The sequence below is a fragment of the Pongo pygmaeus genome, chromosome 4 (genome assembly GCF_028885625.2).
Source record: "Pongo pygmaeus isolate AG05252 chromosome 4, NHGRI_mPonPyg2-v2.0_pri, whole genome shotgun sequence".
Classification (NCBI taxonomy): domain Eukaryota; kingdom Metazoa; phylum Chordata; class Mammalia; order Primates; family Hominidae; genus Pongo; species Pongo pygmaeus.
In genome coordinates this window covers 139,478,601-139,500,953 of record NC_072377.2, presented here as the reverse complement: position 1 = coordinate 139,500,953, position 22,353 = coordinate 139,478,601, and the positions used below count along the sequence as shown (strand labels likewise).

Below are 22,353 nucleotides of genomic sequence, written 5' to 3'. Positions count from 1 at the left end.
CTGCAATAAACATATGCATGCAGACCTGGCACAGTGACTCATGCCTGTAATCCCAGCACTTTGGGAGGCTGAGGTGGGCAGATCACTCAAGGCCAAGAGTTCAAGACTAGCCTGGCCAACATGGCGAAACCGCATCTCCACTAAAAATACAAAAATTAGCCAGGCGTGGTGGCTTATGCCTGTAATCACAGCTACTCGGGAAGTTGAGGCAGGAGAATCACTTGAACCTGAGAGCAGAGGTTTCAGGGAGCTGAGATTGTGCCACTCACTGCACTACAGTCTGGGCAACAGAGCCAGATTCCATCTTAAAAAAAAAAATGCATGCAGGTGTCTGATATAGTGATTTTTTTTTCCTTTGGAGAGATAGTCAGTAGTGGGATTGCTGGATTGAATGGTAGATACACTTTTCGTTCTTAGAGAACTCTCCATACTGTTTTCCATAGAGGTTGTCCTAATTTACATTCCTACCAGCAATGTATAAGCATTTCCTTTTCACCACCACCACACCAACATCTATGTTGCTTTTTGACTTCTTAATAATGGCTATTCTGGCTAGGGTAAGGTGGTATCTCATTGTGGTTTTAATTTACATTTCCATGCTGATTAGTGTCATATGGAGCATTTTTCCAAATGTTTGTTGGCCATTTGTGTATCTTCTTTTGATAAATGTCTATTCATAGCCTTTGCCCATTTTTTAATGGGATTTGTTTTTCTTTCTAATTTCTTTGAGTTCATTGTAGATTTTGGATATTATTCCTTTGTCAGATGCATAATTTGCAAATATTTTCTCCCATTGTGTATGTTGTCTACTTACTCTGATTATTTCCTTTGCAGAAGCTTTTTAGTTGAATCAGGTCCCATTTATATAATTTTGTTGCATTTGCTTTTGGGGTCTCAATCATAAACTGTTTGCCTAGGCCAATGTCCAGAAGAGTCTTTCCCAGGTTGCCTTCTAGAATTTTTATGGTTTCAGGTGTTAGATGTAAGTCTTTATTCCATCTTGAGTTAATTTTTGTATATGGTGAGAGACAGGGATCCAGTTTCATTCTTCTACATGTGGCTAACCAGTTCTCCCCACACCATTTATTGAATAGGGTGTCCTTTCCCCAATTTATGTTTTTGTATGCTTTGAATAATGGGTTGATTGTTAAGTATTTGGCCTTATTTCTGGGTTCTCTATTCTTTTCCATTGCATCTATGCATCTACTTTTATACCAGTACCATGCTGTTATGGTTACTACAGCCTTGTTGTATAATTTGAAGTTGGATAATGTGATGCTTCCAGACTTTTTCGTTTTGCTTAGGATTGCTTTGATTTCAATATTTTAATTTATTAAGATTTTTTGTATGGTCTAATATATAATCTATCCTGGAGAGTGATCCTTGTGTACTAGAGAAAAATTGCTTTATCTTCCTGATGAATTGATCCCTTTGTCAATATAATGTCCTTCCTTTTCTCTTAGAGCAGTTTCTGCCTTACTATCTTATTTTGTCTGATATTAGTATAGCCACCCCAGCTACCTTTGGTTTCTATTTGTTTGGAATATCTTTTTCCATCCTTTCACTTTCAACCTATTTGTATCTTTGGTTTGTTTCTTCATTTGTTTGAGACAGAGTCTCACTCTGTCACCCAGATTGCAGTGTAGTGGTGCAATTTCAGCTCACTGCAACCTCCGCCACCGAGTTCTAGCAATTCTCGTGCCTTAGCCTTCTGGGTAGCTGGGACTACAGGCATGCACCACCACACCTGGCTAATTTTTGTATTTTTAGTAGAGATGGGGTTTCGCCATGTTGGCCAGGCTGGTCATGACTATTTGTACCTTTGAATCTAAAGTGAGTCTCCTGTAGACAACATATGATTGGGATTTTAAAAATCTGTTCATCTCTGCCTTTTAATTGGAGAGTTTAATCCATTAATATTTAAAGTAATTACAGATAAACAACACACTTCTGCTGTTTTGCTATTTGTTTTCTATATGTCATATATTTTTGTTCCTCAATTCCTCCATTACTGCCTTTTTGCGTATATACCTGATTTTTTTGTAGTGTGCCATTTTGATTCCTTTCTCATTTCCTTTTCTGTACAGTTTTTTTGGTTGTTCCCTTAGTGTTTACCCTTTGGATTATAATTAACCTTTTAAATTTATAACAATCTATTTTTAATTAATACAACCTTAGCTTCAATAGTACATAACAATTCTGCTCTATACAGCTTCATCTCTCTCCCTTCATGTTTTTGTGATTATAAACTACTCCTTCAAACACGTGTGCCCATTAACTATAACATCGGTATTTTAAACGATATATTTTTAAAAAGAGTTACAAACCAAAATATACAATAACACTAGCTTTTGTATTTACTGATGCAGTTGCCTTACCCAAGTTCTTTATTTCTTTGTATGAGTTCAAGTTACTGTCTTGTTCATTTCCACCTACAAAAGTACTTTTATCATTTTTTTGAGGGCAGGTTTACTAGCAACAAACCCTCTCATGTTTGTTTATCTGGAAGTCTTTATTTCCCCTTCATTTTTGAAGGATAGTTTTGCTGAATACAGTATTTCTCATTGACAGTATTTTTTCTTTTATATTTTAAACATGGCATTTCACTGTGTTTTGGCCTCCATAGTTTCTGAGGAGAAATCGGCTGTTAATCTTATCGAGGTTTCTTATATGTGACAACTTGCTTATCCCTTGCTATTTTCAAGATTCTCACTTTATTTTTGGCTTTTGACAGTTTGATTATGTGTCTTAGTGTGGCTCTTTTTATGTTTCTCCTTCTTGGAATTCACTGGAATTTTTGGATGTATATATTCATGTCTCTCATCAAATTTGGGGATTTGGGGCCATTATTTCTTTAAATATTCTTTCTGCCTCATTTTCGCCTCTCCTTCTGGAACCCCAATTATGTGTATGTTAGTATGTTTTATGGTGTCCCACAGTTCTCATAGGCTCTGTTAGTCATCATTATTTTTTCTTTCTGCTTCTCAAACTGAACAAGTTCAACTGACCTGTCTTCAAGTTCACCAATTCTTTCTTCTACCTACACAAATCTGTTACTGAATCTCCCTAGATAACCTCCGTCTGCTGGGTTCAGGCAATTCTCCTGCCTCAGTCTCCCAAATAGCTGGGATTACAGGCCCTGCCACCAAGCCCAGCTAATTTTTGTATTTTTAGTAGAGGCAATGTTTCACCACGTTGGCCAGGCTGGTCTTGAACTCCTGACCTCAAGTGATCCACCCACCTCAGCCTCCCAAATTGCTGGGATTACAGGCAGGAGCCACCACACCTGGACTCTTTGAACATTTGTTTTTAAAGCCTTTGTCTGGTAATTCCAATGACTGGGTTTCCTCAGGAAGAGTTTCTGTTCATTGCATAAGTCATACATGTTTGTTTCTTTGATTGCTTTATAATATTTTGTTGAAAACCAAATGTTTTAAATATTGCAACGTGGTAAGTTTGGAAATCAAATTCTTCCCCCTCCTCATGGTTTGTTTTTGTTACTTTATGTGAGTTGTATTTACTTGTTTAATGACTTTTCTAAACTATTTTTGCGAAGAACTATATTCTTTGTTGTGTGTGATCTCTGAAGTCTCTATTTCTTCACTTTCTGGTCAACTATTGTTTTGACAGGGATTTTCTTTCTATTTATTTTTTGAGACAGAGTCTCGCTCTGTCACCCAGGCTAGAGTGCAGTGGCACAATCTCAACTCACTGCAACCTCTGCCTCCCAGCTTCAAGCAATTCTCCTACCTCAGCCTCCTGAGTAGCTGGGATTACAGGCACCATGCCTGGCTAATTTTTTTGTATTTTTAGTAGAGACAGGGTTTCACCATGTTAGCCAGGCTGGTCTCGAATTCGTGACCTCAAGTGATCTGCCTGCCTGGGCCTCCCAAAGTGCTGTGACTACAGACATGAGCCACTGTGCCCGGCCAACAGAGATTTTCTTAAATGTCTCAAGCAAAAAGAAAGAAGGAAAAAAGAGAGAGAGAGAGAGAAGGTTTGGGGAAAAAATGAAGGGAAGAAGAGGGAAAGAAGAAACAAAAGAAGGAAGGGAGGAAAGAGGAAGAAAGAAAAAGGAAAAATAAAGAGAAATAAGAAAAAGAGAGCAAGAGAGAGAAACGCCAGGCATTGTAACTCATGCCTGAATCTTGGGAGGCCAAGGCAGGAGAATCTCTTGAGGCCAGGAGTTTGAGAGCAACATAGTGAGATACCATATCTACAAAAAACATTTTTTAATTAGCTGGACATGGTGGTGTATGCATGTAGTCCTAGCTACTCAGGAGGCTGATACATGGGAATCTTTTGAGTCCAAGGGTTTAAGGCTGATTGAGCTATAATCATGTCACTGCACCCAAGCCCAGGCAACAGAGTGAGACCGTCTGATAAAGAAAGGAGGAAAGGGGCCAGGCGTGGTGGCTCACACCTGTAATCTCAGCACTTTGGGAGGCTGAGGAGGGAGGATCATGAGGTCAGGAGATCGAGACCATCCTGGCCAACATGGTGAAACCCCGTCTCTACTAAAAATACAAAAATTAGCTGGGTGTGGTGGTGCATGCCTGTAATCCCAGCTACTTGGGAGGCTGAGGCAGGAGAATCACTTGAACTAGGGTGCTGGAGGTTACAGTAAGTCAAGATCACGCCACAGCACTCCAGCCTGGCGACAGAGCAAGACTCCATCTCAAAAAAAAAAAAAAAAAAAAAAAAAAGAAAGGAGGAAGGGAAGGAGGGAAGGAGGGAAGGAGGGAGGAAAGGAAGGAGGGAAGGAAGAGAGGAGGGAGGGAGGGAGGAGGGAAAGAAAAAAGAGAAAGAAAGGAGAATAAAGGAGAGGAGAGAAAAAGGAAAGGAAGAAGATAGGCTAGGCATGGTGGCTCATGCCTGTAACCCCAGTGCTTTGGGAAGCCCAGGCAGGAGGATCTCTTGAGGCTAGGAGTTCAAGGCCAGCCTAGGCAACATAGTGAGACCCCATCTCTACAAAACATTTAAAACTTAGCTGGGCATGGTGATATATGTCTGTAGTCCTAGCTACTCAGCAGGCTGAGACAGGAGGATCCCTTGAGTCCAGGAGTTTAAGGCTGCAGTGAGCTATGATCATGTCACTTCACTCTAGCCCAGACAAAAGAGTAAGACTTTGTCTCAAAAAGAAATAAGAAAAGGAGGGAAGGGTAGGAAAGGAGGAAGGGAAGGGTGGGAAACGAGGGAGGGAGGGAAGGAGAGAGGGAGAGAGGGAGTAAGAAAAGTTCTCCTAGATTTTTTAGATCGGCTCTGTGTTGGGGTACTCTTTCAGTGCTTAGCAAAGCCATTTACAACTCTACATTACCCCTAACTTCCAGTTTTTACTGAGCCTAAAGATCAGCTAAAGGTGAAATCTTGAGATCTTAGCTCTGTTTGAAACATTCGTCCTGCCCTGGGCATGAATGCTTTCTAAATTCCTCCATATACACAGGAGCTTCTCAATGTCCTACTTATCCAAAGAATCTCCCTTCTAGGCCTTTCTTCCTACACTTCAGTATGTCCGTTGTTTGCTTTAACTTTTTTTGCCCCAGGCAGCAATAGACTGTTCATATGCCTTTTAATGTTTGTAAGAAATTCCCTCTCCATAGCCACCTTTCTTCTTTGAGAAAATTCCAAGCTAGGTGAAACAAAAGCAGTCAACTTCCATCAGTCCTTCAACTGGCTCTCAGGTCAAAATGGACCAATACAATTCTTTAAGAACAAGGTCTGGGTTAGTGCACGGTGGCTCATGACTGTTGGGAGATCCAAGGTGAGTGGATCACTTGAGCCCAGGAGTTTGAGACCAGCCTGGGCAGCATAGCGAGACCCCATCTCTTCAAAACATACAAAAATTAGCTGGGCATGATGGTGCATGCCTATGGTCCCAGCTACTCAGGAGGCTGAGGTGGGAGGATTGCTTGAGCCCAAGCAGCTGAGGCTGCAACGATCTGTGATCACGCCTCTGCACTCCAGCCTGGTTAACGGAGCAAGACCCCATCTCAACAAACAAACAAATAAAGTCTGCTCTGGAACCAAGGACCAGGGTTCTACATTAGGAATGTGAGCTGCTGTCTTCAGCATCATCACCATGCTGGCGAGGGGAGTGGACAAGGCAAGTGAAAATATAACAAAACTGGCCGGGCATGGTGGCTCATGCCTGTAATCCTAGCACTTTGGGAGGCCGAGGCGGGCGGATCACAAGGTCAGGAGATCGAGACCATCCTGGCTAACAAAGTGAAACCCCGTCTCTACTAAAAATACAAAAAAAAATTAGCCGGGCATGGTGGCGTGCACCTGTAGTCCCAGCTACTCAGGAGGCTGAGGCAGGAGGATGGCGTGAACCCGGGAGGCAGAGCTTGCAGTGAGCCGAGATCGCCCTACTGCACTCCAACCCGGGCGACAGAGCGAGACTCCGTCTTAAAAAAAAAAAAAAAGAAAATACAACAAAACTTTCCTAACTTTTAAAATATATATGTAAACAAAGATAGTTTTATTTCTTCCTTTCCAGTCTTTACATGTTTATTTCTTTTTCTTGTTTTACTGCATTAGCCATGACTTCCAGTATGATGTTAAATAGGAGTGGTGAAAGTAGGCATCCTTTTCTTGTTCCTCATCTTAGTAGGAAGGCATCAAGTTTCTCATCATTAAGTGTAATGTTTGCAATCAGTTTTTTATAGATTGTGTTTTGTTTTTTCACTTTTATTTTGTTTTAATTGACGTATAATAATTGTATGTATTTATGGGGTACAGTATGATGTTTCAAGACATATATACAATGTGTAATGTCAAATCAGGGTAATTACCATATTCATCACCTCAAACATGTCATTTCTTTGTGATAAGAACATTCAAAGTCCTCTCTTCTAGCTATTTTGAAGTATACAATGCATATTGCTAAATATCATCACCCTATTGCACAGAACACCAAAATTAACTCCTCCTATCTAACTGTAACTTTGTACCTCATTAACCAACCTCTGCTCCTCTCCCTCCCCCCTGCTCTTCCCAGCCTTTAGCAACCACTATTCACATAATATGGTTTGGATGTTCGTCTCCTCCCAATCTCATGTTGAAATGTGGTTCCCAATGTTGGAGATGGGGCCCAGCAGGAGTTGACTGGATCATGGGAGCAGATCCCTCATGAATGGTTTAGCACCATTCCATTGGTGATAAGTGAGTTCTCACTCAGTTCACACGAGATCTGGTTGTTTAATAGTGTGTGGCAGTTCCCCCCTCTCTCTCTTGCTCTCTCTCTCACCATGTGACATGCTGGCTCCCCTTTGCCCTCTACCATGTAAGCTTCCTGGGACCCTCACCAGAAGCAGATGCTGGCACCATACTTCTTGTATGGTCTGCAGAACCATGAGAGAAAATAGAACCTCTTTTCTTTATAAATTACTAAGCCTCAGGTATTTCTTTACAGCAACACAAAAACTAATATGGGAAAATGGTACCAGAAGTGTGGTACTGATATAAAGGTACCTGAAAATGTGGAAGCAGCTTTGGAACTAGGTAACAGGGAGAATGGAAGAGCTTGAAAGTCTCAGAAGTCGGGAAGACGAGGAAAAGTTTGGAACCTCTTAGAGACTAGTTAAATGGTTGTGACCAAAATGCTGATAAAGATATGGACAGTGAAGCCCAGGCTGATGAGGTCTCAGATGGAAATGTGGAGTCTATTGAGAACTACAATAAAGGTCACCCTTGTTATCCCTTAGCAAAGAACTTGGTTGCATTGTTTCCATATCCTAGGGCTTTGTGGAAGGCTGAACATAAGAGTAATGACTTAGGGAATCTAGCAGAAGAAATTTCTAAGCAGCAAAATGTTCAAGATGTGTCCTGGCTGCTTCTAACAGCCGATGATCAGATATGGGAGCAAAGAAGAGGTTAAAGTTGGAACTTATATTTAAAAGAGAAGCACAGTATAAAAGTCTGGACAATTTGCAGACTCGCCATTTGGCAGAGACAGAGAAAGCCCTATCAGGAGAGAAATTCAAGCAGGCTATGAAGCAACGACTTGCTAGAGAGATTAGCATGACTGAAAGGGAGCCAAATGCTAATATCCAAGACAATGGGGAAAAGGCCCTGAAGGCATTTCAGAGATCAAGGCAGCCCCTCTCATAACAGGCCCAGGGGCCTAAGAGGACTGAATGATTTCTGGGGCCAGGCCCAGGGCCCTGCTGCCCTGAGCAGCCGTGGGACACTGCTCCCCACATCCTGGCTTCTCCAGCTCCAGTCTTAGCTCAAATAAGGTCTGCTCTGGAACCCATATTGCTGGGGCCATGACTTTGGAGAGCACAAGCTGCTGCAAGCCTTGGTGGCTTCCACATGGTGGTAAGTCTGTGGGCTTAGGGAATGTAAGAGCGAAGGAGGTTTAGCAGCTTTCCTCTAGATTTCAGAGGATGTATAAGAAAGCCCAAGTGTCCAGGCAGAAGCCTGCTATAGGGCCAGAGTCCTCACAGAGAACCTTTACTAAAGCAGTGCAAAGAGGAAATGTGGGGCTAGAGCCCCCACACAGTCTCCACTAGGGCACTGCCTAGTGGAGCTGTGGGAAGGGACCCACTGCTCTCCAGACCCAAGAATGATAGAGCCATGGGCAGCTTGCATCCTAAGCCTAGAAAAGCTGCAAGTACTCAACTCCAACCCATAACAGCAGACACAGGGAGTGCACCGTGCAAAGCCACTGGGGTGGAGCTCCCCAAGGCCCCGGGAGCCCACCCCTTGCACCAGCTTACATTCCCAATGTGAAACGCTGCTCCTTGGTTCCAGAGGCAACAGAACAGACCTTGGGTTTTTTCTGGGGGTGGGGGGTGGGGTGGGGTTTTGTTTTTGTTGTTTTGGTATGGTGTCTTGCTCTGTCACCCAGGCTGGAGTGCAGAGGTGTGATCACAGATCATCATTCAGGCTCAAGCAATCCTCCCAAGCATCTGGTGCCAGCATCACCAGAAGCAGATGCTGGTAATATGCTTCCTGTACAGCCTGCAGAACCATGAGCCAAAATAAAACCTCTTTTATTCATAAATTACCCAGCCTCAGGTATTTCTTTATAGCAATGCAAAAACTAACTAATATACTACCTCTATGAGTCAACTTTTTTAGATTCCACATGAGTGAGATCATGTAGTATTTGTTCTTCTGTGCTTGGCTTATTTCACTTAACATAATGTCTTCTAAGTTCATCCATGTTGCTGCAAATGACAGGATTTTGTTCTTTGTTACGTATGAATAGTATTCTATTGTGTATATATAGCACATTTTAAAATCCATTCATCCATTGATGAACACTTAGGTTGATTCCATATCTTGGCTATTTAGAACAGTGTTACAATAAACATGGGATTGCAGATATCTCTTCAATATACAGATTTCATTTTCTTTGGCTATATACTCAGTAGTGGGATTGTTGAATCATATGGTAGTTCTAATTTTCTGAGGAACCTCCATAAGGTTGTCCATAACAGCTGTACTAATTTACATTCCTGCCAACAATGTATGAGTTCCCCTTTCTCCACATCCTCACCAGCATTTATTTGTTGTCTTTTTTTTTTTTTAAGAGACAACGTCTCACTCTGTCACCCAGGTGGGAGTGCAGTGGTGCAATCATGGCTCACTACAGCCTTGACCTCCTGAGCTCAAGCAATCCTCTTACCTCAGCCTTCTGAGCAGCTGGGACTATAGACACATGGCACCATGCCTGTTTGTTTGTTTGTTTGTTTGTTTTTCCCCACAGAGACAGGGTCTCATTATGTTGCCTGGGCTTTTTTTTTTTTTTTTTTTTTGTCTTTTTTATAAGCTTTCCTACAGCATTTCCACATGTTCAATGCTCTAGCAACTTACCACTCTGCCTCAGCCTTCATTTCGTGCTTGCACAGAGCCTCAAGGTTAGCCAGAGGTGAGAGATCAGGGCTCTCTCACATCTTTCCCGGCACCTTCAGTGGGGTTCCCAGAAGTGTTAATAATTTCTCAGTTTCACAGTTAACCCAGGGGCTTTCATACATGTTATTTTCAATGGCTGTACCACCACCCTGTAAGTTGTATATTAATTATATCATTTTACAAATGTTGCAGACAAACCACAGAGAGCTTAAGTAACTTGTCCAAATTCTCAGTTAGTAATAAGGTAGGAAGCTGGGGCTTGAACCCAAATCTGTATGACTCCAAAGTCTGCACATCACAGAACATCCCCTAGGCTTGCAAACCAGGTCCCCAAACCAGGATACATGCTTAGTGACCCTTATGGCGTCAGGGAGGCAAACAGAGGGTTTAGGCTCCTCAATTTGTCTCTTTCCCTGACCCCTGCCGAGTCCTATACCTAACATGATGTTCCACAGTCCATAACCAATCTCTGGATTTGTGGTGTGGAACTCACTGCCATACCAACGTGTTCACAGAAATGGTACCAAGTGGATCTGACACATTTTAAGCATTAATTGTGGTATCCCACCACCTCGACTGCCTCTGATACCACACTATGTTTATGCTAACCTTTTCACCCCCAAGAAGGAAATTTGTTATTTATCCTAAAGATAACAAGAGTATATTTTTCACCTTTTTATTGCAAAATAAACACACATATAGAACCACATGAACAAATATATAGCGTAATAAATTATTTCAAGGCCAATATCCCTGTAAGTACCACCTTGGTCAAGAAATAGAACTCTGCCATCCCAGAAGCCCCTCACGTGCCCCACATCCCAATTACAACTCCCTCCCTCCACCCAAAATTAACCACTATCCACATTTTTATAGTAATTAATACCCCGCATTTCTTTATAGATAGAAATTCATGTATGTATCCCTAGAACTAATAAGTCGTCTTGCCATTTTATAAATTTTTAAACTTTTGGTGTATCTTTTAAGTCTCCCATTCCTTTTTCTTTACTTACAATTTATCTGTTAAAGAACCTGGGGAGTTTGACTTGTAAAATCTCCCAGTCAGGATTTTGCTGAGCGCACGCTCATGGTACAGTTCAGCATAACCCTCTGGCCTCCATATGTCCTGATCTCTTTGGCAAGATTAGCGGTGCTGTTCTTTTATAGACGGCACATAATTTCTGGTTGTCTCTCTTTTTATGATGGTAGCAGCCATTGATGCTCAGTGCCTAGATCAATTACTTCTTTGGGCATTGAAAAACTGTGTTATTCTATCATTTCTTTTTCATTTATTAAGGGGGACACATCTATAAAAAGATGTTTCCCCTCACCTACTATATGCTTACTTAGTATTGCAGTTCACACAAGGTCAGTAATGCTTGACTCTTTCCCTTAATTTACTAATTATCAAGATAAAGGATTAGCTCCTTATCATCCTCCAAAAGTGGACAGTTTGTTTTGGGGTATCATTAAAACCCCATAGATTATTTGATGAGTTTCAATACATTGCAATTATTATTCTTATTGGAGCCCAAACTGTCCCATCTTTGGCCAGTAGTAAAACCTCACAGATTATTTAATGAGTTTCAATACAAGGAAATTATTCTTCTTATTGGAGCTCAAACTGTCCCATCTTTGGCCAGTAGGACTCTTCATATAGTCTCCTGAGACTTTTGACATGACCCCAGTAGTCTTTGATAGCTTCCTTGCTAATGTCGAAGACAAGATAATTCTGGTTCATCTCGTGTACCTCCTGCCCTAGACCTGGAATTGGTTATTTCTCAAAGAAGTCCTGGGTTCTCTCTTGCATGAGTATCCTGGTTCTTAAGAACACAGGAGATGACAGAAATAAACTGTCCCATAATTACTCAATTGCCTTATCCTGTATTACACACATACAAGCCTCAGAATAACACTACTAACAGTGTTGCCACTAAGTTGATTACTGAAAATGATTTTGAAACTTTTTATATTGGCTTTCCCCATTGTCTCCCATTTTTTAGTCATACTCTATCTTCACTGTCAGAGGATGCATTCATTATATACTATATTCTCTCTGCTAAACCACAATTAATATTAGTTCTACAAATAACTACATATTTAACGCTCATCTTCAGTCCTAACGCTGATGCTTCTCTCATCATTTTGGTTGGCTGAAACCTATTCTTTAGTAAATTACTAAGGAAGGGCTCATGGAAACAATATTCCCCAAGTTTTTGAATATTGACGAATTTGTCTATGTCCTTTATACTTGAAAGTCAATTTTTCTGATCTAAAATTCTTGGTTTACATTTTCTTTGCTGAAGTATCTTAAATATGTAACTCTATTTTATTTTGGCATAACATATTACCATAGCAAAGTTTGATAATAAGTAATTATCTTCTTATAAGCCACATTGCATTGATACTTAGTTTCCTTCACCCCCTCTTTCCTTTAAAATCCAATAATTTCACTAGAATATATTTTGGTGTTTATTGTTCAAAGTCCATATTCTCAGGTATGCAATGTGTGCTCTTTCAACATATAGTTCCGAATCTTTTGTTTCAGGTAACTTTTCTTGGATTATAGACTTTAGCATTTGTTCTGTTCCTTTGCTTTGTTTCTGTTCTGTTTCAAATTCAGGGGCTCCTATTGTCATTACGCTGGATTTTTTTTTCCCCATCTTCGATGTTCATCATTTTCTCTTGAAACCTTTTCATCTCTTCATTTCTTATTGATTTAAAAAATTTCCTACATTTAATCCTATACTTCTCTTAAGCTATTATCTGTTGCAATTAATTGCTTAGTCTATTTTAGTCTTTATTTTTGAAATTTTTATTTCTAATTCTTTCCTGAGTTTTGTCTTTTCACTTCTGTTCTTTCCTATCTTGTATCACTTTCTTAAACATCTGGCTTGTTTTAAAGTCGTATGCTATAGTCTCTCCCTGTTTTGTGGGCATGTCTTTGTGGTGGGCTTTCATTATCTACGCATTAAGTATCTCTTATCTGAAATGCTTGGGAACAGAAGTGTTTTGGATTTCAAATGTTTTGGATTTTGGAATATTTCCATTTTCTTTACCAGTTGAGCAACCCACATCTGAAAATCCAAAATCCAAAATGCTCCAGTAAGCGTTTCCTTTGAGTGTCACGTCAGTGCTCAGGATGTTTTGTATTTTGGAGCATTTCAGGTTCCAGATTTTCAAATTTGGGATGCTCAGCCTGTATAAGGGGATTATTCTCTACCTCATTCTCTTTTTTCTTACAGTAATTTTGTATGAGACTTTATCTCAACCCTTTTTTTTCTAAAAACACAACTATAGCAGCATCAGTCTTTTTCTATTGTGCTGTTTTACATAAAATTTGTTTTCTTGAGCTTTTAGAAGATGGTGTGGTTCTAACCTTATTAAGCTCATTCTTCTGCTTTTGTGTTGTGTTTAAGAATGCAGTAGCTTGATTTTTGAGGTATCCTGGTTCCTCCTCCAATTTTATCTGAACCTTCTCTTCCTTCATCTCTATGTCTCTAACCTGCTCAATTTTTATTTCATTTCCAATATTTATCCCAACTGTGGGATTCTGTCTTTAAAAAGACTTCTAGCTGGTCAGCTTTGAAAGTTCATACCATTTGCTGCTCTAGCCCCTTCAAAAATTACCAGGAACCTCTTGATCTAGCCCAGTATTGGATTAGACAATACCATTCCTGATATCAAATGCTGTTCTCACATCAGCCCATCACACTTTCTAATAAATAAATAATGGCTTCCCTCTGTTTCTTCCCCCACAGAGGCTAATACTATTCAGTTCTTATGGCTTGTAGTAAGGAAACTAACCAGTTTTGTTGTAAATGCTGCCTGTGGGTTCTTGGCTTTGCTACCTAGTCGCTCTGGTTTTTTTGGTTGGTTGTTTGGGACAAGGTCTCACTCTGTTGCCCAGGCCAGAGTGCAGTGGTGCAATCACAGCTCACTGCAGCCTCGAACTCCCAGGCTCAAGCAATTCTCCCACCTAAACCTCTAGAGTAGCTGGGACTCAAGGTATGCACCACCATGCCCAACTTTTTTTTTTAATAGAGATGGGAGGGGCCGGGTGTGGTGGCCCACGCCTGTAATCCCAACACTCTGGGAGGCCAAGGAGGGCAGATCACGAGGTCACGAGATTGAGACCATCCTGGCTAACACGGTGAAACCCCGTCTCTACTAAAAATACAAAAAATTAGCCGGGCGTTGTGGCGGGCGCCTGTAATCCCAGCTACTCAGGAGGCTGAGGCAGGAGAATGGCATGAACCCAGGAGGTGGAGCTTGCAGTGAGCCGAGACTGCGCCACTGCACTCCAGCCTGGGTGACAGAACGAGACTCCGTCTCAAAACAAAAAAAAAGAGAGATGGGAGTCCCACTTTGTTGCCCAGGCTTGCTCGGTTTTTGAGAGGAGATTCAAGGACACTTAAAAACCATGTCACTGGCCAGGCGCGGTGGCTCATGCCCATAATCCCAGCACTTTGGGAGCCCGACGCGGGCAGATCACTTGAGGTCAGGAGTTCAAGACCATCCTGGCCAACATGGCAAGACCCTATCTCTACTAAAAACACAAAAATTACCCAAGTATGATGGTGTGTGCCTGTGATCCCAGCTACTCAGTTGGCTGAGGCAGGAGAATCACTTGTACCTGGGAGGCAGAGGTTGCAATGAGCCAAGATAGCACCATTGCACTCCAGGTTGGGCAACAGGGCGAGACTCTGTCTCAAAAAAAAAAAAAAATCCACCATGTCACCACTGCTGCTCTTGCCACCTTCTTCTCAGATTTTAGAGTATTTTTAGAATTCTACAGAAAATTTCTTGAAGCAAAATACCTTTAAAATCTTATAATGGGCTGGGCATGGTGGCTAACGCCTATAATCCCAGCACTTTGGGAGGCTGAGGTGGGTGGATCACGAGGTCAAGAGATCAAGACCATCCTGGCCAACAAGGTGAAACCCCGTCTCTACTAAAAATACAAAATTAGCTGGGCGTGGTGACGGGTGCCTGTAATCCCAGCTATTCGGGAGGCTAAGGCAGAGGAGTCGCTTAAACCGGGAGGTGGAGATGGAGGTTGCAGTGAGCTGAGATCACGCCACTGCACTCCAGCCTGACAGAGTGAGATTCTGTCTCGGGGAAAAAAAAAAAAAAAAAAAAAAAATCTTATAATGTTTCCAGAAATAAAGCATGTTTTAAAAAAAGAAGAAAATGGACCCATTTTGTCTGCTTACCTCAAGAAGTCTGAACAAGCGGTATCTTATGTCATAACTGGTCCACAAGGCCATAAAAAAGGCATTCGATGTGACAGTGCTAATCATAATTATCTTAAAGAAACGGCTCATTATGACTCTCTTCACAAATGCCCGACACTCATCATTGTTCCTCCTGTCAAAAAGTTGAATGTGAAGTATGGTTACAGCACAATAGAGCTAGATCCCCACATAATGCATACCTTTTTGTAGGGACAAGGCTCTGCTTTCTCCCTTGTGTGAATATAAATTTACATATACTTTTAAATAGCAATGAGATGTTGAATAAATGACCACTGACAAACAAATGATGATCATGGATACTCCATCCCCACTCAGTTACTTAGCTCCCTCTCCCTGGACCTCTGAAAAAGAATGGTCATCACTCCTTCTCCAGCAAAACAAAGTGTCATCTTCATTTACTCAACAAATCTTTATTGAGTGGCAACTACATATCAAGCAATCTAGTAGGCACTGGGAACACAGTGAGAGCAAGACAAATATTGCCAGTCTACTAAGCAAAACTGATAATCATCAAATAATCACCCATACACATGCTCACATCAATAATAAAAAACTGAATACCCCAAGAGAAAATGGGCACACAATCTATTCATGAAATAAATACCAAAGACAAACAAACTTCTCCAAATATGTTCTACAGCAATACTAATCAGGGAGATGCAAAGTAAAACCATTATTTTTATTTATAAAATTAGCAATGACTTAAACATGATAAGATCTAATGCTGGCAACAGTGTAGTATGATTGAACACTCTCAAAAACTGCCAGAGGCATAAAAACTGACCAGCTCTTTTGAAAAGCCTGAGAACCATTCATTCTCTGACCCAAGAGAATATAACCTGAAATGAAATAACTTCAACTAAAAATGTCTATCTCAGTATTTTTTCCAGCACTGAGAAGCTTGAAAACAATTTAAACATCTAACAAAAAGGACTGTGTACGTAAATTATGGTATGTCCATCTCGTGAAATGCAGGCACTAAAATATGTCTATGCATTTTTCAGGATTTAGAAAAATGTTTATGATCCATTTTTATATCTTGTTTTGTTTTTGTGTGCAGCAAAACACAAAAACCAAAGATAAAAATTCTCTGTTCAAAATTATCTCACCTGTGCAAAAATCAGCAGGTAGAAAAAATCAGCAGGAAATATGCCAAAATTTTAACAGTGTGTGTCTATGGATTGTGAGGTTACAGGTGATTCCTTTTCCTGTTTATTTCCATTTATCTGTGCTTTGCAATTTTTCTCAAAGAGTACATATTACTGTTTCCCATTATATGTTACAAATGAAATGAACACATTCTCATAATAGGTAAAAAAAAAAAAAAAAATAGAATATATATACTTTTCTTTTTCTTTTTTTTTTTTTTCTGAGACAGAGTCTCATTCTGTCACCCAGGCTGGAGTGCAGTGGTGCAATCTTGGCTCACTGCAACCTCCGCCCCCCAGGTTCAAGGGATTCTCCTGACTCAGCATCCCGAGTAGCTAGGACAACGGTGCACACCATCACTCCGGGCTAATCTGTGTATTTTTAGTAGAGATGGGGTTTCGCCACGTTGGCCAGGCTGGTCTCAAACTCCTGACCTCAAGTGATCCGCCCCAACCTCCCAAAGTGCGGGGATTACAGGTGTGAGCCACCGCGCCCAGCCAGAATGTATATACTTTTCTAATATATCAAGATATGTAATTTTCATTATCTGATTTGAGATGGGGTCTATTATAAAAAAAGAGAAAAGCCTTCAGATTATCTAACAGTCATTAATAGAAAAGGACAAAACTGAGTAAAACTGGTCATTCAAGTCTACAGGGCACATAACAGTATGCCAGCCTCACCAATCATAGAAACCAGATTGTCAAGGACATGCAAATTATTTTGGTAAGCAGACGAGTATCTAAGGGAAGAGGCTGAGAGAACACTGACACCCTGCCCTCACACTTCCACTAGCACATTTCTTAACAGGCAATGGAGATAGATAATATTTACTTAAATTTCTTGAATGTTGGGCAAAATCCCACCGATGTAGTATCAACTGCTGAACTAGAAATGACTCTCGAGTGGCGCTGGTGACGGCGTTGAGACATTTTCCAAATTTTCAACTTTTATTCCTTGCTTTTAGCATCCAACAGAAAATCTCTGCTTAGGGATTTTCCTTAGCGTCTGGATTCTGACAGGCAGCAGAGAAGGGGCCACGAAGGGAATCCTTGCTTTATGAGGTCACTCTCGGGCATTCTGTTGCATTAATAGTGGGCAGGCCCCTGAAGTGGAGAGCTCCCAAGTGGGTCTATCATGGATTCTCTCTTCCCAAGGAGACTGAGTGCCTCCATTCAGCAAAAAGGCTATGGGCACCCAGCAATCATGAGGCTCTGGGTTAAAGCTGGAAGTCACTAGAAACAGACCACACAAAGACCCTCCCTTCAAGAAGTGCCCCCAGCTGATAGACCCAGGCCCTTAATCATGTGTTAGAAAAAGTTAAGGGTCATATAAGGGGGAAAAGCAAGTTCTCTGGGCTCTAAGTGAAAGAGAGCACATCCAGGGCACAACACTGGAAACACCTGGAAGGACAAGAAAAGATTGTGATGGGTTTGACTTAGAACAAAAGAAAACAAGAGAAGCAAAGAAGGTAATAGTGAGGTAGGGATAGTGGCTCACACTTATAATCCCAGCAACTTGGGAGGCTAAGGTGGGAGGATCACTTGAGGCCAGGAGTTTGAGATCAGCCTGGGCAACATAGTGAGACCCCCATCTCTAAAAAAAAATAAGAAATAAAAATCAGCGGCGAGGCACAGTGGCTTATGCCTGTAATCCCAGCACTTTGGGAGGCCAAGGCAGGCAGATCACTTGAGGTCAGGAGTTCAAGGCTAGTCTGGCCAACATGGTGAAACCCCGTCTCTTACTAAAAAAATACAAAAATTAGCTGTGCATGGTGGCAGGTGCCTGTAATCTCAGCTACTCAGGAGGCTGAGGTTGGAGAATCACTTGAACCCAGGAGGTGGAGACCGCAGTGAGCCGAGATCGTGCCATTGCACTCCAGCCTGGGCGACAAGAGCAAAACTCCATCTCCAAAAAAAAAAAAAGGAAATAAAAACTACCCATGGGAGGCTGAGGCAGCAGGATAACTTGAGCCCAGGAGTTCAAGACCAGCCTGAGCAAGATAGTGAGACTGTCTCTACAAAAAATAAAAATAAAAAAAATTAGATGGGTGTGGTGACATGCACCTGTAGTCCCAGCTGCCAGAGAAGCCAAAGTGGGAGGATCACTTGAGTCCAGGAGTTGGAGGTTACAATGAGCTGTGATCACACCACCGCACTCCAGTCTGCATGACAGAATGAGACCCCATCTCTTAAAAAAAAAAAAAAAAGAAAAGAAAAAAAGAAAGGAGGCAATATAAACCCTGAGTTGGCTAACTGCAGGCATAGGATGGGATGTGCACATATAAACCACCTAAATAGAATATAGTGAGCACATGAGGCAGAGATGTTTTAAGTACAAAAGTAATAGGGATTTTTGCTCTGTTCAACTCTCAGGATTAATATATTCTCCCCACTCACCTTCTCCTAACTCCTTTGGCTTTCAGGGCAAATCAGGACAGTGGGATCTGGATAGCCCTGTGTTGTATTAAATGTTCAGCGGCTAAATTGGTCAATTTCCTGGACACCAAAGTTCTTGGGCTGTAAGAAAAGGAAGTAACCACCCCACCATCTCTGCTGTCCCTGGTATTCTACAACAAGTATATATGACCATTCGTGGTAGGAAAATACTCTTGTGGGTAACCAATATACTGAACTGGGAAATAACATCTTATGTACTCATTTTCTCCATTTAAAATCATCAACAGCAAAGTTTTAAGAATCACTGTGATTAATGTCCCCACAATTCAAACTTTAGCCCCATCTTCTCCCTCTACGTTGTTTCCCTCAGGGATCAGCTCCTCCTATAACTCCTGCTATGTCCTTTAGTTATATGCCCCTAACGTCTCAGGGCTCCTGCCCAACATCCATCCACAGGGGCCTCCTGGGGCAGCTGCTCTAAGAGAGCCCGCATCAGCTCTCCATCTGTTTCTACCTGCCCTGATATGTCACTGTGCTCAATCCCCTAGAGCACACAGAAGGCCCTCAGTAAGTGTGTGCCATGTAAGTATACGAAATAATGGCATCAGGGATTCCTGTGCTCATCCACGTAGCTAGGGATAACAGGATTTCATCTCCAGGAAACTCAGTAGTATACATTTGTGACTTCTCTCTTTAAGCACCAAAGCATACTTTCAGGGAAAAACAAAAAAGAGATTAAAAATGTAAAGAACTCTTTCACGCTGCTTGGAGAAGTGAGGAAAAGTAGCCCACTGAAAGTGACAGAGAAGACCCCAGTTGTTTTTGGTGTACTACATCAGCACAGCCACAGATGAATGCTGTTTCTGAAGTCAGTGATGAAGACTTTAGTCTGGAAATGAAACTCCAGCTGAGTGAGTGGAAAGCAACAGGAAATCAGAGGTGACAAGCTGATCCAGGGCCTACTGAAATCATACATATCTTCTCATGGATTGGTGGGCAGGGCAGGCATCCTGGGATGAGAAGCCCAAGGGCCATCTCCTGTGCCCTTTCAGCAGCAGCTCATGCTCTGCGTGACCTGAGCAGCACCATCTCAGCCACAGATAGCCAGGGAGAGTCAGCCAATGGCAGGCGCAGCAGCTTGGTGACCCTGAAGTCCTCTGGACAGTGTCATTAATTTACTAGTCCTGAGTAACTGGCATTGAAACACAAAGCTCACATACGATGGCCAAACCCCATTATACCTCCCGATGTTTTGCTGGTAACTTTACAAAACTGAAAGCTACAGAGTCCAACTAGAATGTTAATGCTGAATCAGAAAGTGTACAGACTGCTCCCGACTAACCCTAGTGGTCCAATAGTTCAATATATTAACGGAGGCAGGCTTGTGTCCAAATACAATGTACACGCTGCTGCTTTTTGTCTATAGCAAAAACATAAACAGCCATGCTCAAGCTATTTATACAAAGGTTTCCTAAATCCTATCAATGTCAGAAAGTAATCATTATTTTCAGAACTTTCATTAACTTCACTGTAGAAAAGGACATCGTCAACCATGTCGGCCCGGTTTGCTATCTGTGGAGGTCATGCAAGAGGTCATAGGTCATGTCTGTTTAACTCCTCTCTACTCCAGTGATCTTTTAGAAAGAAAATAGAGGAAAGCCAAAGCTTACCACATCAGAGAAACCACTGTCATCATGCAAAGATTTGGAACAGACAGGAACCTGGGGGTCTCCAACTTTGATAATGTCTCTTTCAAGTTGAAACGTGAGTTACTTGAAGCAAGTTTGGTGTTTCATTCTGTTGGAATTTACCACCATGAGCATTTTCATAGACTTCGGATATGGGATCTTTGATTCTCTATAGTAAAGTCTGTGAGTTCCAGCAGATGCAGCGACCCATAACATAGACCTATGTCAAACCCTAATGTAGGTGATAACTAGCAACTTCATTCTTAGGTCTTCACCACTGTAATTATGAGCCATATCCTGCTTTCTCCACTGTGCTACACGTGACATATGTTAACACAGCCATTAAGTTTAGCCTCTCAGACTTCCGCTCAAAACAGAGGAAAAGGGTTCTGTTTAGGGTATGGTAAAACAAGTTAAATGACACCACAGGAAGAAACAAACAAATCCAGATGGCAGAATATTCTACAGCACAACTGACCCAGTTTTTACAATAAATAAATAACATGGGGAAATGAGGAAGGGAGGGGAGCTTGCTCCAGATTGAGAGACTAAAGAGACACAACAACCAGATGCAACTGGTGGTGGGCTTCATATAGATCCTGGATTAGAACCAAATTACTGTCCAAGGACATTCATGACCTTCAGGACAATTTGATTTTGCCTAGGTATTAAGTGTACCAAGGAATCACTTTGTTAGGTATAAAAATGGTACTGTGGGCTGGGCGCTGTGGCTTACGCCTATAATCCCAGCACTTTGGGAGGCCTAAGCAGGCGGATCACGAGGTCAGGAGCTCGAGACCAGCCTGGCCAACATGGTGAAACCCCATCTCTACTAAAGATACAAAAAAAAATTAGCTGGGCGACAAGAGCGAAACTCCATCTCCAAAAAAAAAAAAAAAAAGGAAATAAAAATTACCCATGGGAGGCTGAGGCAGCAAGATAACTTGAGCCCAGGAGTTCAAGACCAGCCTGAGAAAAATAGTGAGACTGTCTCTAGAAAAAATAAAAATAAAAATAATTAGGTGGGTGTGGCGCACACCTGTAATCCCAGCTACCCGGGGGGCTGAGGCAGGAGAATCGCCTGAACCAGAGAGGCAGAGGTTGCAGCGAGCCAAGATCACGCCATTGCACTCCAGCCTGGGTGACAGTGTGAGACTCCGTCTCAAAAAAAAAGGTACTGTGGTTTACACATGAAAATGGCCATATTTTCCATAGAAACTTACTGAAGGATATAGGGGTGAAATGATAAGCTTTCTGGGATTTGCTTTTAAATACTTTAGCAAAGAAGGAAACAGGGAAAATGAAGCAACTGGGACAAAATCTTGGTAATTTTTATATCTGGGTGATCCATATATAAGGCTTCAATGTACTATTCATGAACTTTTGAATATGTTTAAATTTTTTCATGCTTAAAAAATTCATGTAAATCCAGGTGATGATTCTCAAAAGAAAATTTTTAAAAATTAATGTTGAAAATTGAAGCACTTGACTAAAAATATTTGGTAATAAAATGTATAAAAGTCTCAAATCTACACTATAGAAAACAGCTTATAAAAACACACAACTTCGTCTTTTCCTTGGAAAGAATTCTAAGAAACAGAAGTTCTAGTGCTAAGAGTCTGGATCCCCTGGCAGCCAGAGAGCCTGAGTGGCTCTTTTCCCTCTTCTCTCCCTGCACACCACATGTCCACAGGGCAACTGACCACACCTGCCTCTCCCTGGCCAGCAAAACCAGCCAGGAACTGGCTTCAGAGAGCTCAGCCTCTGTGCCATGTTCCCATATGTTTCTCAGGTTTGGGGCAAGGGTGACATGGAAAGGGAAAGGTTTGCTTGTTGTAACAAACAGTGATTTCTCTGGCCCCTAAAGAGAGGTGGGTTTACAAAGATGATCCATGTTAAATTCCACTACCATGATGCTTCAAGGGACTAACAAATGCTTCACGGATGGATATATCTGCATCATAATCTCATTAGTAGTATATTCCTGAATTCCTT

General features: G+C 41.5%; 1 protein-coding gene across 2 annotated transcripts in view; it reads right to left on the bottom strand.

Moving 5' to 3' along the window:
* Window positions 1-22,353, bottom strand: part of CATSPER3 (cation channel sperm associated 3) — a 51,165-nt gene that overhangs the window by 26,415 nt on the left and 2,397 nt on the right. The window contains exons 1-2 of one of the 2 annotated variants that reach the window (XM_054487672.2): window positions 17,106-21,087; window positions 15,081-15,234 (exon numbers count right to left, since the gene is read on the bottom strand). In XM_054487672.2, coding sequence (XP_054343647.1) covers window positions 15,081-15,234; window positions 17,106-17,203 — 252 coding nt within the window. In that variant the 5' untranslated portion in view covers window positions 17,204-21,087. Of the gene's footprint in view, window positions 1-15,080; window positions 15,235-17,105; window positions 21,088-22,353 lie in introns of those variants that run through there. The other variant, XM_063665214.1, reaches the window with a different exon arrangement.